The following is a 15,842-nucleotide window of genomic DNA, read 5'->3' on the forward strand; positions in this document are numbered from 1 at the left end:
CCACTGATCTCCAGTAGCATATTGGGCACCTAATGACCTGGGGAGTTCCTCTTTCAGTATCCTATCATTTTCCCTTTTCATACTGGTCATGGGGTTCTCAAGGCAAGAATACTGAAGTAGCTTGCCATTCCCTTCTCCAGTGGACCACATTCTGTCAGGCCTCTCCACCATGACCCTCCCGTCTTGGGTTGCCCTGCAGGCATGGCTTGGTTTCATTGAGTTAGACAAGGCTGTGGTCCTAGTGTGATTAGATTGACTCATTTTCTGAGTATGGTTTCAGAGTGTCTGCCCTCTGATGCCCTCTTGCAACACTTACCATCTTACTTGGGTTTCTCTTACCTTGGAGTGGGGTATCTCTTCACGGCTGCTCCAGCAAAGCACAGCCGCTGCTCCTTACCTTGGACGAGGGGCATCTCCTTACCGCCACCGTTCCTGACCTTCAGCGTGGGATAGCTCCTCTAGGCCCTCCTGTGCCTGCGCAGCCCCCGCTCCTCGGGTTGCTCCTCCCTGCCCGCGGGCCCTGGTCTCAGACTCCGGGTGTCTCCTCCTGGCCTCCACTGACCTCGGGCACGAGGTAGCTCCTCTCGGTCGCCGCCCCTGACCTCGGATTCGGGGTGTCTCCTCCCGGCCGCCGCCCCTGACCTCGGACGCAGAGTAGCTCCTCTCGGCCGTTCCTGCGCCATCGCAGCCTGGCACTCTAGGCCGCTGCCGCTGATCTCGGACGTGGGGTAGCTCTTCTCGGCCGCGCTTAGTGAGGCGGCCCGCAGCCGCCCGCGCTTAGTGAGCCGGCTCTAGGTCTAATCCAGCCTCAACGCCTAAACTGCAGGATGCGGGCCCTTACTTCTCCTGTCTCTGGAATTTGGCCTCAAAAACTCCTGCCAACTCAAACTTCCAAGTGGATATTTATGACTGTCCTGATTGCCACCTCCTGCCATCTCCATGGCTGCATACCCAGGAGGCTGGTGTTTTATCAAGGTTTCTAAGGGTCCTCTCTTGATCCTTGGTTCCTCGTTTTGTAACAGAGAAGACTCACTGCAGGAAGTGTCCTCCAAAACTGCCCGGAGACATCAGCTTGTTTAATCCTCCCAGCATCACTGAGAGTAGCGGCTCTTTTTCTCTTTTGTAAATGAGAAAGCTCAGGGTGAGAGCTTAAGCCACCTGCACACTGCAAGCAACTGGCAGAGCTAGGATCTGAACCTAGGTTTGTCTGCCCAAGGCCCATAATCTTTTCACTTCCTGCCTCCCAGGGTACATACAAATCTGTTTCCCCAATCCTGGTATGAGATGCAGGGTATTCTTAATGTTTTATGAGCAAGCATGACCTTGCTAGCATGTAATAAGCTGCTGGAACTCCTTACCCTGAGAGAGACAGCTAAAATTCTAAGCAGAGTCAGTGACTGCTGAGCTGAATTTGTGTTTGTGTCACTGGCAACAACCGGGTAGGGAATTCCAGGATGTCAGGAGAGGATTCCAACCTCAAAGTGACATAGAAGCAGAGGCCATTTGAGCTCCAGGGGCCCTTCAAGGACTCCTAGACCCCAGCCTCCTTCATAGACAGAGGCCCAGTGAGGGACCAAAGTCTACTCAAGGTTACCTGGAGTCAGGTGCAAGGGTGGGAGCAGACCCAGGCTCCCAACTTGGAACATTTAAGTCAATGTCCCTGATTAACACAGCCAGGCTTGGAGGCAGATGACTCCAAAGTGAATGTGATGCTTCTTTTCTTTAATAAAAGGCTCTGGGGTGAATTGTCACAGATGCACCCCTTGCTCCTCCCATCCACGAATGGTCAGAGACCCCTTTCAAGCATCTCACTGCTGAATCACCATGGAAACAACACTCCCCTCCCCCAAAGCACACCCCACTTCCTGCTAATGTTCTTGCTTCTACAGAACAGGTTCTGGCATCCCTGGGTGTTCAGAGAAGGGACAGAAGCAGGTCACATCCCTGAGTATTTGTCATTTTAGGAAATGCTTTTTCCACAGCTTAGGGGTACTCCGCAGCCAGTATTGAAGCCCTGGCCAGCTCCCTCAGCACATTCATTCGTCCGGCAAATATTCCTGGGTACCCGCTTGGTATCAGCTCGTGCAGGATGCAAGTTACATGCTCTGTTCCCCAAATGGGGAAACAAATAATGTGGTGAGATACGTACCAGGTTGGAGGAGAGACAGGGGGCCATGGGAGCTGCGCCTCCTAATCTACCCAGGTGAGGTGATCACAAGGGGAAGCCTTCCTGGAGGAAGTGAGCTTGAGAAGCAGTCAAGAATGAAGAGGAATTAAAGTGGGATGGACATGGTGTTCTGAGCAGTGTGTACAGCTTGTGCAAAGACTCAGAGGCAGGACAATGCAAGGTGTAATTGGAAAATTTTATCAGAGGGAAAACACATGCATTTTTCTGGCTGTCTGAGTCAAAGAGCTAGCAAGGGCAATCTGCTGAGATAAAGGTCAGTTCTGTTAAGTCGGTGCTGGATAGCTGCTCTGTAAAGGATACAGAGAGAGTACAGAGGAGGGTACCGAGAAATACAGGGGGCGCTCTGTGCGCTCAGAACATTTTCTTCCTCACTGGGGAGACAAACACCTTAAACCTGAGAGGCCAGAGAAGGAGGTCATCTAGGGGGCATCTCCCAGTGGTCCTACCTTCTCAGTGAATACCCGCAGCAACCAAGCGCAGCCCATCACAAAGTCGGCCACACCTTCATGGGGAGAGCTGCTTCCTGAAACCAAAAGGACCTTGCCTCTTCAATATGTCCCCTTACTCTGTACTCTGGTTTTCCTGTTTGGAGGCAGTTACCAAAAAGGGGCTAAACCCTTCTCCCTGCAGCAGCCTGTCTGATATTTAAAGATGATGCTGGCACCCCACTTTGCCCCCACCAGAGCCTCTTTTTTCCAGTCATAAACATGAGCACAACTCAAGAATAATATTGGACAATGCCAAGTACACAGCAGACCAGAGTTCAAGAAGGAATTTTTTAATTTTTAATTTTGTATTGGAGTAGAATTGATATATAATGTTGCTTTTTTAAAATATATAGTGTTGCTTTCATTTCAGGTGTACAGTAAAGCAATATAGCTATACATATATAGAAATCTATTCTTTTCCAGATCCCCCTCTCATGTAAGTCACCACCTGGTGCTATACAGTATCTGCCTGTTGACCATCTATTTTATATTTAATAGTGCATATATGCCAAGCCCAGCCTCCTAATTTGTCCCTCTCCCCTTTCCCCCTTTGGTAACCATAAGTTTGTTTTCTAAATCTGTGAGTCTGTTTCTGTTTTGTAAAAAAAAAAAACTTTATTTGTATCATTTTTTTAGATTCCACGTGTAAGTGGTAGCATATGATATTTGTGTTTCTTCACTAGGTATGTAATCTCTGGGTCCATCCATGAGTTATTTCATTCTTCTTTAAGGCTGAGTAATATTCCATTATATATATTCATATTTATACCACATCTTCTAGAAGGGTGTTTTTAGAGTGAATCTGCGATGGTCTGGAGCTGTTGTGAGCAGAGAAGAAACCATCCCAGCTGGCTGTGAAGAAAGGGGTCTCTGGTTGAGGGAAAAGAAATCCCCAGAGACGGGTCAGCCCAGACAGAGGCACTTCAGCGGCCACTTGTGATGCGCTGCCACCGTACTTTTCCCTAATGTTTTGTTGTTCAGCCATTAAGTCATGTCCAACTCTCTGTGACCCCATGAACTGCAGCATGCCAGGCCTCCCTGTCCTTCACTACCTCCCGGAGTTTGTTTAAACCCATGTCCATTGAGTCGGTGATACCATCCAACCATCTCATTCTCCGTCGTCCCCTTCTCCAACTGCCCTCAATCCTTCCCAGCATCAGGGTCTTGTCCAACAAATCAGCTCTTCGCATCAGGTGGCCAAAATATTGGAGCTTCAGCTTCAGATCAGTCCTTCCAATGATGAATACTCAGGGCTGATTTCCTTTAGGATTGACTGGTTGGATCTTCCTGCAGTCCAAGGGACTCTCAAGAGTCTTCTCCAACACCACAGTTCAAAAGCATCAATTCTTCAGCCCTCAGCCTTCTTTATGGTTCAACTCTCACATCCATACATGACCACTGGAAAACCTTAGCTTTGACTAGATGGACCTTTGTCAGCAAAGTGATGTCTCTGCTTTTTAATATGCATCTGGGTTGGTCATAGCTTTTCTCCCAAGGAGAAAGCGTCTTTTAATTTCGTGGCTGCGGTCATAAAATAATATATTTCCTATAAGAACTTTAGAAAATGCAAATGAGCAAAGGAAGGAAAATAAAAATACATTTAATTCTACTACCACCCAGAGATAATCCCATGATTGTTTTCATCTATATGTCTCAGACTTTTTCTCTGCGTGTGTATGTGTTTTAACAAGCCTTATACGGTGCATAGGTCATGCCATGCTTCTTTGTGGCCGGTTCACGGGATGTTAGTTCCCCAACCAGGAACTGAACCAGCACCGTTAGCAGTGAAAGCGCAGAGTCCTAACCACTGTACACCAAGGAATTCCCCAGGCTTCTTTTCATTTAGCAAAATGTGGTGGCCCTTTACCTGGGTCACAAAACGGTTTTCTCCAGCGTTGTTTTGAAGGCCGCGTTCATCCTGCATTGGATGGACTTAACAGTTATGTGTTTAACCAAACCCCTAGAGTCAGATGTGAATGCTGTTCTCTTTTATTTTTTACTATTAGAAATGATGTCTGGATGTTCCCAAGTTCTTTAACAATCCAGGTGTCTTCCTTGTCATTAATAGTCCTGTAATCATAGTCCAGCCTAAGTATGGGGGGCCTAGTTCTCTCACAGGTTCCTTCTTCCAGGTGTTTCTGAGAGTCCCCAAGGAAGACTTCACTTTCCACAGACCTACAGGCTTGCAGCCGGTCCCCTCATCCAACCAGCCCAGATTATTCCAGCGACTGCTCCTCTCCTGACGAGCCCTTCTTGGCATTTTCGTAACTTGTTTCTCTGACCGTGATCTCCCCACAACCCCTTGTCCCTAAAGTCACCAAAGGCCCTACAGCCATCATAGTCCAGTCAGGAGCACAGAAACCTCTTGAGTCTTTCAAACCAAGAGACTTTCACATAAGGGAGTTGGTTGCCCAGGTGATGAAAGAGCTGAGAATTCACTCAGGAACTGAGAAGCAGCCCAGCGAGTCACCACAGCAGGAAGTTGCTCCATCCTTTGAACTAAAGGGGAAAATGAAAGGAGATGTTATCAGAGCCCAGGCCACCTGACAGAAAGATGGTGGCGGCTGCCTGGTTGGAGGCAGCGGGAGCCCCAGAGGAGACACTGCCTTTGGGGGAGGCCACTCAAAGTGGAGGAACAGGGGGAGAAATCCCCTGACTCCTCTCCTCCAGCTCACCTGTCTCCCTCCAGTGCCTCCCAAGGCACTGAACCTAGCAGGAAGCCATTGGCAAAGGAGTCTGGGAAATGCAGTTTCCTGCAATTAACAGGACAGGACTGGCACAGTTCAGTTCAGTTCAGTTGCTCAGTCGTGTCTTACTCTTTGCAACCCCATGGACCACAGCACGCCAGGCCTCCCTGTCCGTCACCAACTCCCAGAGTTTACCCAAACTCATGTCCATTGAGTCTGTGATGCCATCCAACCATCTTATCCTCTGTCGTCCCCTTCTCCTCCCGCCTTCAATCTTTCCCAGCATCATGGTCTTTTCAAATGAGTCAGCTCTTCACATCAGGTGGCCAAAGTGCTGGAGTTTCAGCTTCAACATCAGTCCTTCCATAAACACCCAGGACTGATCTCCTTTAGGATGGACTGGTTGGATCTCCTTGCAGTCCAAGGGACTCTCAAGAGTCTTCTCCAAAACTGCAGTTCAAAAGCATTAATTCTTCTGCCCTCAGCTGTCTTTATAGTCCAACTTTCACATCCATACATGACCACTGGAAAAACCATAGCCTTGACCAGATGGACGTTTGTTGACAAAGTAATGTCTCTGCTTTTTAATACGCTGTCTAGGTTGGTCATAACTTTCCTTCCAAGGAGCAAGCGTCTTTTAATTTCATGGCTGCAGTCACCATCTGCAGTGATTCTGGAGCCAAAAAAAAATAAAGTCCCAAGCCATACCTTAATTCCCCCAAAACACACCTGTAACTGTGGCTGTTTAGTCAAACAAATTTTACCAAGGACTCAGAGCTGACAGAAAACAAGTACGACACAGAAAAGAAAAACTTAAATACAGATCCCTGGCCATTGCAGCCTCCTACATCCTAAAACCAAGGCCCCTATACCCTCCCTGAGGACCCAGCTGTCCTGCTACAGGACTCAGCCAGCTGTTGTGTGACTGCAGCAGGCCAAACTCTCCACAGAGGTAGAGATCTCTGACAGTGTCCATCCTCATCAGAGTCCAGGCCCCTTCAACCTTCTCTTGAGGCCCAGTGAGAAAGGGAAAATCACTGCCTAAACACCAGTCCCAGTGGATATCATATAATCCCTATAGATCCAGCTGCACATGGTGAGACAGCCTGGGTGAGCAGTTTGAATTTTCATGGTCCCCAACCAAAAGCCCATTCCTGAATTGTGCCCCCATCTCTAGCACAGTAGAAAGAGTCACTGAAATCTCAGATCCTTTTTTTTTCCCCTAATGTTTTGCAGGTTCCAAAGTCCAAAGGCTCAAGGTAGGAGGGCCTGGGCTTCTCACCCCCAGCAGCCTCTCTGGGTGGAAAGCTGTTCCCAAGCCCAGCATACATCATGGTGGACCAACGTCAATACATAGCACAAGACACAAGCAAATACATTTATCTCTTCTTGCCAGAACAAAACCAAGGAGTCTAGCTTTTCCTCTGCTTCAAGGAACATTCCAGAACATATCTTCTGCTCCTGCCTCTGCTCTAGTTGCTTTCCTCAGGGTGAATCCCTGTGGATGGAATCACTGGGGCAAAAGGTGGTTTGTAAGTTACAAGCTTTTGATACCCAGTGCCAACTTGCTCCCAGATAAGGCTGTACATCATGGATTATTTTTGTCTTTCCTGCCTATCAGTTCCCTAATAAAGCACTGAAGAGTTTTAGGATGAATCAGCCACTGGACCAGATAAACAAGCCAGTCCGTCACTGTGGCTGTTTTCTGCAATTAGGAAGGGAACTCCCTTGGGTTCCGCCCAGGACCTGGAATTCCGAAGCACACAGACCAGGCACCTTTGTACCCAGCTCCCCACTGCTCAGGTCCCACCTTTCCTCCTTTCCCCACCCTCGTGCCTGGGTGGAGCCAGCTGCCAAGGCGCCAAAGCTTCTCAGCCCTCCCTCTGGGCTCAGTCTGGAGTAGAGACCGGAAGAGGGCCCTGTGCCTGGCCCCGATGAGGACACTACTGACCATCCTGGCGGCGGGATCCCTGCTCGGTGAGTGCCCATCACCCTGCGCTCAGACGTGCCCCTACCCAGGAGTCGATGATCAGGGCTGTCCCCCCCCGGAACCCCATCCAGCCCCAGCATAACCAGTCTCAGTTTCTTCTCTGCTGGGCTGCACTGGGAGTTTCCGGGGAGAAGTAGATACCAGCTCAGGTTGCTGAGAGGGGTGGAGAGGGTCTCTCAGATCTTGGGTTCTTCCAGAGACTAAACTGACCCTCAAGACTCTCACCCGTCTGAATCTGTGGATGCTCCCACCCGAGCGGATGGAGAACTAGCTTGAGGGAGACAGACATCCTTGGACAACTCACATCTTTCTGGTAGAAGCTATGCTTCTGTTCCTCTGCTTCTGGCTGCCGCTGGCCTGACATGGGGAGGTGAGGAAGCATCAGGATGGACAAAGCTTGAGTCCGGCCATTGCCTCCTTCCATGCTCCCCAAGGGAGCCTCTTCCAGCCCCTTGTGCCAGACCTGAAAGAGCCCTTTCTCACAGAGTGCTCAGGTCTGTTGCACTAATAGGTCTTCAAACACCAGCGCTCTTAAGAAAACGGAACTCAAGGGCACAGTCTTCACAGCCAATAAGGTAGATTCTTTGGTGTGCGGTTACGGAGAACTTCAGGACCAATGCTTGAGATCCTAGACCGTCTCTCTGCTCCCTGAGATGCTTAATAAAATTCAGGGAACTTTCTGAGAAAGTGAAAGCATAGTCCCAGCTGAAGAAGGGGCAGGGGTGGCTGCCACAAGGTCCCTTCAAGCTCAAGTGCAGGGTGAAGGCCATAAAGGGCTGGAACTGCCAGCCCCTCCAATACTGTGCCCGCTGTGTGCTGCGCGGATCCACGGGGCTTCCAGCTGCTGTCCCAGCCCTCCAGTTTACCCTCCCCTGGGCATCAAGCCGGGCATTCCCAGCATACTGAACTCATGATAAGTTCAGGAGACTTGATGCTTCCCCCCCAAGAGACCCCAGATCTGTCCCTCCAGACCCCCACCCATCCTGGCTGGGGGCCATCGGCCCTTCACGATGTGGGACCCGGGGGTACCAGCCTTTAGGAAGTTGTTAGGAGTCTGTAAGTTCACTCTGGAGACCCAGACGCCTTCTTTGGAATTCTTTGGCTGATTTCAGAGCAAGTTGAATTGCTTTTGCTTGTTCGTCCTTAACTTCCCAACTGATTGACGTAGAGTTGTTTTTCCTAGCAAATGCGAAAACCTCCTTTGATCAGACCTCACAGGCTGTCAATCTCTAGACAATACAAGTCTCCCCACGATTTCACAATGTAGACTTTTACCCAGGAAGCACAGAGACATCGTGGGCTGAGGAGCCGATAATGAATTCGAGAGGGAAAAGGAATGAGTAGGAAGGAAAAAAGGGGGAGATCTTGTTAGCCCTCAACAGCCCCTAAAAGAGGGGCGTCTGCCAAGGTCCACCCACCTGACTTCAGGAAGCCAACTTCACTTCCCTCTTGGAAAGGGGTCCCCGTCTCCATCCAGCCTGGGCCCTTCACCTCCCTAGCATGTCCCAGCCTCAGCCACCTGCCTCCTCCAAACCCACGTGGCCCACCCAAGATACCGACTCCAATCAGCTACCCTCCCCCAGCAGACCATAGCTGAGCCCACCCCCGGGCACACCCTGGCCTTCTCTCAAATCCCTCTCTCTTGCCTGCTCTTGACCTCACCACCTTGCCTGAAGTCACCCTTGAGTTCTGACCTCAAGTGGGCTCCCTGCCTCAACTTAAGACCCAGTTCTGAATCCAGGACCCCTCCCTTGGTGGCTCAGATGGTAAAGCGTCTGTCTACAATGCAGGAGTCCCGGGTTCGATCCCTGGGTCGGGAAGATCCTCTGGAGAAGGAAATGGCAATCCACTCCAGTACTATTGCCGGGAAAATCCATGGACAGAGGAGCCTGGTAGGCTACAGTCCATGAGGTCGCAAACAGTTGAACACGACTGAGCGACTTCTCTCACTCACTCCGTTCAGTGAGTGCGTGCTCAGTCGCTAAGTCATGTCCAACTCTGTGTGACCCTATGGACCGTAGCCTTCCAGGCTCCTCTGTCCATGGGATTCTCCAGGCAAGAATTAGAGGAAGGGGTTGCCACACCCTCCTCCAGGGGGTTTTCCTGACCCAGAGACCGAATTTGCAGCTCTTCTGTCTCCGGCCTTGACAGGCGGCTTCTTTACCATTAGCACCATCTGGAAGTCCCTTGCTCCAGAACAGACCCCAGTTCTGCCAAGACTCAGATCCAAACAAGATCCCAGCCACACTGTGGGACTCAGCACCATATCCATCACATTGGCTAGAGGCAGGAAGAAACCCCCGGCCCCTAAGACCCCAGTCTAGGGGTTCTGAGAACACAAAGAAATCTGCAGTTGCTGGGACTGCCTGATCCACCCAGATTCCAAGAGGGATATGGCCTTAGATTTAGCAGACGGATACACAGCAGAGTCGGGCTATCCTGAGATACTTTCCTTTCCCCACAAATGCCTCCCAAGCCCATGGACCCCTCTTGCAGAAATCCTGTATGGAGTAAATAGCTCTCCACTCCCTCACTCTCTGGACCTTCTGGCAGTCATCGTCACTGACTGGGTTGGGGGTGGGGAAAAGGCACACATCACATCAAAGACACGTACACACAGACCTCAAGGCCTTGACTCAGCTGGGTCTGCACCTGTCTATTTCCCACCCCAGCCAACCAGGCCCTCTGAGCATGCGCAGAGCCAGCTGCCGCTCTGGTTACCATTTTCCTGTGCTTTCCTCCTTTCCTCAGACCAAGCTGGGAGGGCTGAGAGGAGATCTATGAGTCAAGGGCTCTCATTTACAGTGGATTTGCTTCAGGGTCAATGCCTCCTCCTGGGTCCTTCCTTGGCCCATTGTATCTGCCCCCAAAAGCAGGCTAACTACTGTGATGAGTATTGCACCCTGCCTCTCTTAGCCTCAGTTTTCCTCATCCATAAAATGGGCAAAACCTGCCCCATCAGGTAGTCAGGAGGACTTGATGAGGAGACTTAACCCAGTGCCTGGCTCTTGACCTGCATTTCAGACATGGCAGCTGCTCCTGTGGTCCAATTATTTCCATTTTAGAGCTGAAGAAATTGAAGTTCTAATGGCTTAAACAGCTTCCCCAAGGACACGCTGCCTGTTCAGTTCAGTTGCTCAGTTGTGTCTGGCTCTTTGCGACCCCATGAACCTGTATGTGGCCTCAGTCAGCATCCTGCCCCTATGAAACCCATGGAGCTGGGGAAGGCGCCTTTGCCCTCTTCAGCAGGTGTGTGGTGGGTGGGCAGGGACTGGACCCACAGACAGAGAGGCAGGGATTCACAAACATCTTCTCCACCCTTGCTTGAAATTACTGGTTCTAGGAAAGTTACTTCTTAGACATTAGTTGAGTACCTCTAAATTATTCCCTTGGTGAGAACACTGATTTTAGATGGTGCTGAGAAATGAGTGAACACAACAGCAAGTGTCGACAAGGATGTGAAATAACCGCACCCAGTCAAACATCGCTGATGGGAATGTGAGATGGTGCAGTCACTTCTCTGGAAAACAGTTTGGCTGCTCTTCAAAAGTTCAACGTAGAATCACCATATGACCCAGAAATCCCACTCCTACCCAAGAAAACCAAAAACTTATGTCCACTTAAAACACTTGTGCACTACCACTACCAGCAGCATTACTCAAAATAGACAAAAAGTGGAAACAACCCCAATGCCCAGCAGCTGATGGAGGATAAACAGAATGTGACCTGTCCACACGATGGAATACGATTCAGCAGTAAGAAGGAAATAAGTGCTAATCTATGTAATACGGATGAGCCTTGAAAACATGATGCCAAGTGAAAGAAGCCAGACACAAAAGGCCGACTGGATGACTTCATTTATAGAAACTGTCCAAATAGGCAAAGTCATTGGGACAGGAAGTAGATTATTTATTGGTTGCCTGGGGCTGGGAGGAGGGGAGGGATGGGAATGACAGCTCACGGATACAAGATTTGTTTGGGGGCGATGAACACGTCCTAGAACTAGACCTGCAGCACTGGTCTACACTACCTTGTGAATATATTTAGAATACCACGGAACTGTATGATTGTAAGTGGTGAATTATATGGAATGTGAATCATAGCTCAATAAAAAGGGGGGAAAAAAAGAAGTGAAGGGGAGCAGGAGGGTCGGTTAGCACAGACTCCTGCTAAGTGGTTACTGGCTCACCCCCTCGGTGGGCAGCTCGAAAGGGGGCTAGCGCAGGGTCTATGCACCCATCTGCTCACCCTGCTCCCACTTCTGGCAGCTCACATCACTGAGGACACCTCAGATCTCCTTCAGCACGTGAAGTTCCAGTCCAGCAACTTCGAAAACATCCTGACATGGGACGGCAAGCTGGAGAGTGCCCCCGACACCGTCTACAGCGTCCAGTATAAGACGTAGGCTCCCCAGCAACATTACCCCTTTGACTCTGCTCTGAAACCAAAGAAAACCCTCCCCTCTTCCATATGTCCCCACATCCCCCCTCGGATGTGTCAGTCAGCAACTCTCCCCCAAGACATGGCTTTGCTCCTTGATGTTTCTTCTGCAGGGAGAGGTTAGAATGATGGTTACAAGTATGGGCTCTGGAGGCAAACACCAGCCCCTCATCCTATAACCCTGGGCAGGTAGATAAATGCACCAAGCCTCCATTTCCCATCCATGAAGTAAAGATAGCAATAATACTTTCCTCCTAGGGTTGTTGGATGGGTTAAATGAGTCGTTAGCATGTGTGCCTGGCAAAGAACCAATGCCCAATCATTGCTTTATTATTTGGGAAAGACTAGGTCAACAGCCAGGTGGCGCTAGTGGTAAAGAACCCGCTTGACAGTGCAGGAGACTTAAGAGACATGGGTTCAATCCCTGAGTCAGGAAGATCCCCTGGAGGAGGGTGTGGCAACCCACTCCAGTACTCTTGCCTGGAGAATCCCATGGACAGGGAAGCCTGGTAGGCTGCAGTCTATAGAGCTGCACAGTCAGACACAACTGAAGCGACTTAGCACGCATGCACGCAAGTCAACAAAAAGTCGTGTTCACCCCTCCAGCCCCCACTCAGCCCCATTCCCGCTCATCTCCCTTCCCAGGCAGGAGAGGGGGGGGGTAGCATGGGCTCAGGAATCTGCAAACCTGGGTTCCATTCCTGATCCTGCCACTTCATCCCGTGGCAAGTCACTTGCCCTCTCCGAGGCCCAGGTCCCTGGCCTGTAAATGGGCCTAGCAGTGCCCAGAACATGAACTCAAACCGTCTGAGTTCACATCCTGGCTCCCTGCATGCATGATGAAAACACCTGGGCAAATTTTACTTCCTTAAGCCCCAGCTTCCTGACTTGAAAAGGAAGGAAGATATTAATAATGTGTGAACCTCACAACGCTGTTGTGAGGTTGGTCTGAAGACTAACAGATCATCTGCATAAAAAGCCTAGGACGCACGTGCTAAGTAAATATTTGATATCATTATCAATATTAATAAACCACAGGCTGGCTGCCAAGCCTGTTCATGAAAGGTGTGCTCCAGCCCCTGCCTTGCTCACAGGTATGGAGAGGGAGAGTGGTCGGAAAAGGAGGGCTGCCAGGGGATCACCCGGAAATCCTGCAACCTTACCGTGGAGACGAGCAACCTCACTGAGCTCTACTACGCCCGGGTCACCGCCATTGACGGGGCAGGCCGGTCTGCCACCAAGATGACCAACCGCTTCAGCCCACTGCAGGACAGTGAGTGGGGGCTCCTCGTTGCACGGGATGCAGGTGGGAGGATGGTCTTTTCCCCTCTGAAGTGGGTGGAGTGTCCAGAAGGGCTCTGCCTCTCAGGGCCAGTTAAGGATGTGGCCTTTAGGGAAGATACTCCAGACTGGACAGCATCCCCCGTGTGGTTCTCCATCTTTCTCCATCTCTAGACCTCTTGTATGCAGACCTTCACCTTGCCACTTGAGCGCAACCAAGGCTTCCTAACTCCATCCCCCTACTCCTTCTTTGACTCTTTTTCAATCCCCAGTCATGGTTTCAGTTTCAACATCACCTCCTAAGTGAACATCCCCACCCCACAGCCCCAGCAACTCCCTTGTACTATACAGGCCATCACCTGCTATTTTCCATCACCATAAACTGTTCACTGACTTCAGAGCTCAGATCATAACCTGTCTTTATCGTTTGCTTGCACGGATATCATCTGAATTGAAATGTGAGCTTCATAAAGGCGTGCCTGGGCGTGGGACCCATTGTATTCCAGGAGATGCTCCATACGTAACTGATGAAGGATTAGATGGGTGCGTGGATGAATGGATGAGTGGCCAAACTCCTCACACAAGTTAAGCGGGTGATGTTCACTAACTGACTTAAAAGTCACATGGTGTTTTAAGAAAATAAAAAATAAAATTCAACAAGTTATTTTATATTGTTTCTCAGCTTATTCAATTAATGCATAGTTACTGTAGGAAATTTGGAAAATATAGAAATATGCAAAGAAAAATAAAACTAAGCCCAAATAATCTGAACACTTAAACATAACCACAGTTACTAGCAGCTGTGTCTACGCTTTTCTGATCTGGTGGTTTGTTTTTCATGTCATGGTATCATGAACATTTACCCATGTCATGAAATACTTTTCCACATCATGATATCTCACAACTACAAAAATAATCCATTCTACAGAGGTACTTTACTTGACTTCCCTGATTCCCTTTTGGAAGGAATCAGGATTTTGTTGTTTTTTAATAAATAACTGAAGCAAACATTCTTTTAGTGCAGATCATTTTAATCTCAGAGGTCAATGGACCCTTGAGGACTTTTTATAAGTTAGCTTCAGGGGGAGACATGAATCCCTGAAACTGTTTGCAAGATTTTTGTATGTGTACATTTTGGAGGAGCAAAGAGCTATCAGTTCAGTTCAGTCGCTCAGTCGTGTCCGACTCTTCACGACCCCATGAACCGCAGCATGCCAGGCCTCCCTGTCCATCACCAACTCCCGGAGTTCACTCAGACTCACATTCATCGAGTCCGTGATGCCATTCAGCCATCTCATCCTCTGTCGTCCCCTTCTCCTCCTGCCCCCAATCCCTCCCAGCATCAGAGTCTTTTCCAATGAGTCAACTCTTCACATGAGGTGGCCAAAGTACTGGAGTTTCAGCTTTAGCATCATTCCTTCCAAAGAACACCCAGGACTGGTCTCCTTTAGGATGAACTGGTTGGATCTCCTTGCAGTCCAAGGGACTATCAAGAGTCTTCTCCAACACCACAGTTCAAAAGCATCAATTCTTTAGTGCTCAGCCTTCTTCACAGTTCAACTCTCACATCCATACATGACCTCAGGAAAAACCATAGCCTTGACTAGACGGACCTTAGTTGGCAAAGTAATGTCTCTGCTTTTCAAGATGCTATCTAGGTTGCTCATAACTTTTCTTCCAAGGAGTAAGCGTATTTTAATTTTACGGCTGCAGTCACCTACTGCAGTGATTTTGGAGCCCAAAAAATTAAAGTCTGACATTGTTTCCACTGTTTCCCCATCTATTTCCCATGAAGTGATGGGACCAGATGCCATGATCTTCATTTTCTGAATGTTGAGCTTTAAGCCAACTTTTTCACTCTCCACTTTCACTTTCATCAAGAGGCTTTTTAGCTCCTCTTCACTTTCTGCCATAAGGGTGGCGTCATCTGCATATCTGAGGTTATTGATATTTCTCCTGGCAATCTTGATTCCAGCTTGTATTTCTTCCAGCCCAGCATTTCTCATGATGTAGTCTGCATAGAAGTTAAATAAGCAGGGTGACAATATACAGCCTTGACGGACTCCTTTTCCTGTTTGAAACCAGTCTGTTGTTCCATGTCCAGTTCTAACTGTTGCTTCCTGGCCTGCATACAGATTTCTCAAGAGGCAGGTCAGGTGGTCTGGTATTCCCATCTCTTTCAGAATTTTCCACAGTTGATTGTGATCCACACAGTCAAAGGCTTTGGCATAGTCAATAAAGCAGAAATAGATATTTTTCTGGAACTCTCTTGCTTTTTCCATGATCCAGCAGATGTTGGCCATTTGATCTCTGGTTCCTCTGCCTTTTCTAAAACCAGCTTGAACATCAGGAAGTTCACGGTTCACATATTGCTAAAGCCTGGCTTGGAGAATTTTGAGCATTACTTTACTAGCATGTGAGATGAGTGCAATTGTGCGGTAGTTTGAGCATTCTTTGGCATTGCCTTTTTTTGGGATTGGAATGAAAACTGACCTTTTCCAGTCTGTGGCCACTGCTGAGTTTTCCAAATTTGCTGGCATATTGAGTGCAGCACTTTCACAGCATCATCTTTCAGGATTTGAAATAGCTCAACTGGGATTCCATCACCTCCACTGGCTTTAGCATCATTCTAAGGCCCACTTGACTTCACATTCCAGGATGTCTGGCTCTAGATGAGTGATCACACCATCGTGATTATCTGGGTCGTGAAGATCTTTTTTGTACAGTTCTGTGTATTCTTGCCACCTCTTCTTAATATCTTCTGTTTC

At 49.0% G+C, this 15,842-nt stretch overlaps 1 protein-coding gene across 1 annotated transcript in view; it reads left to right on the forward strand.

Annotated features, from left to right (window-relative positions):
* The first annotated feature begins 7,297 nt into the window (after nt 1-7,297).
* Nucleotides 7,298-15,842, forward strand: part of IL22RA1 (interleukin 22 receptor subunit alpha 1) — a 28,818-nt gene continuing 20,273 nt past the window's right edge. Inside the window, exons 1-3 of the mRNA XM_068969634.1 lie at nt 7,298-7,340; nt 11,622-11,754; nt 12,888-13,066. Of these exons, the coding sequence (XP_068825735.1) occupies nt 7,298-7,340; nt 11,622-11,754; nt 12,888-13,066 (355 nt within the window). The remainder of the gene's footprint in view (nt 7,341-11,621; nt 11,755-12,887; nt 13,067-15,842) is intronic.

The sequence above is a fragment of the Capricornis sumatraensis genome, chromosome 3 (genome assembly GCF_032405125.1).
Source record: "Capricornis sumatraensis isolate serow.1 chromosome 3, serow.2, whole genome shotgun sequence".
NCBI classification, from domain to species: Eukaryota; Metazoa; Chordata; class Mammalia; order Artiodactyla; family Bovidae; genus Capricornis; species Capricornis sumatraensis.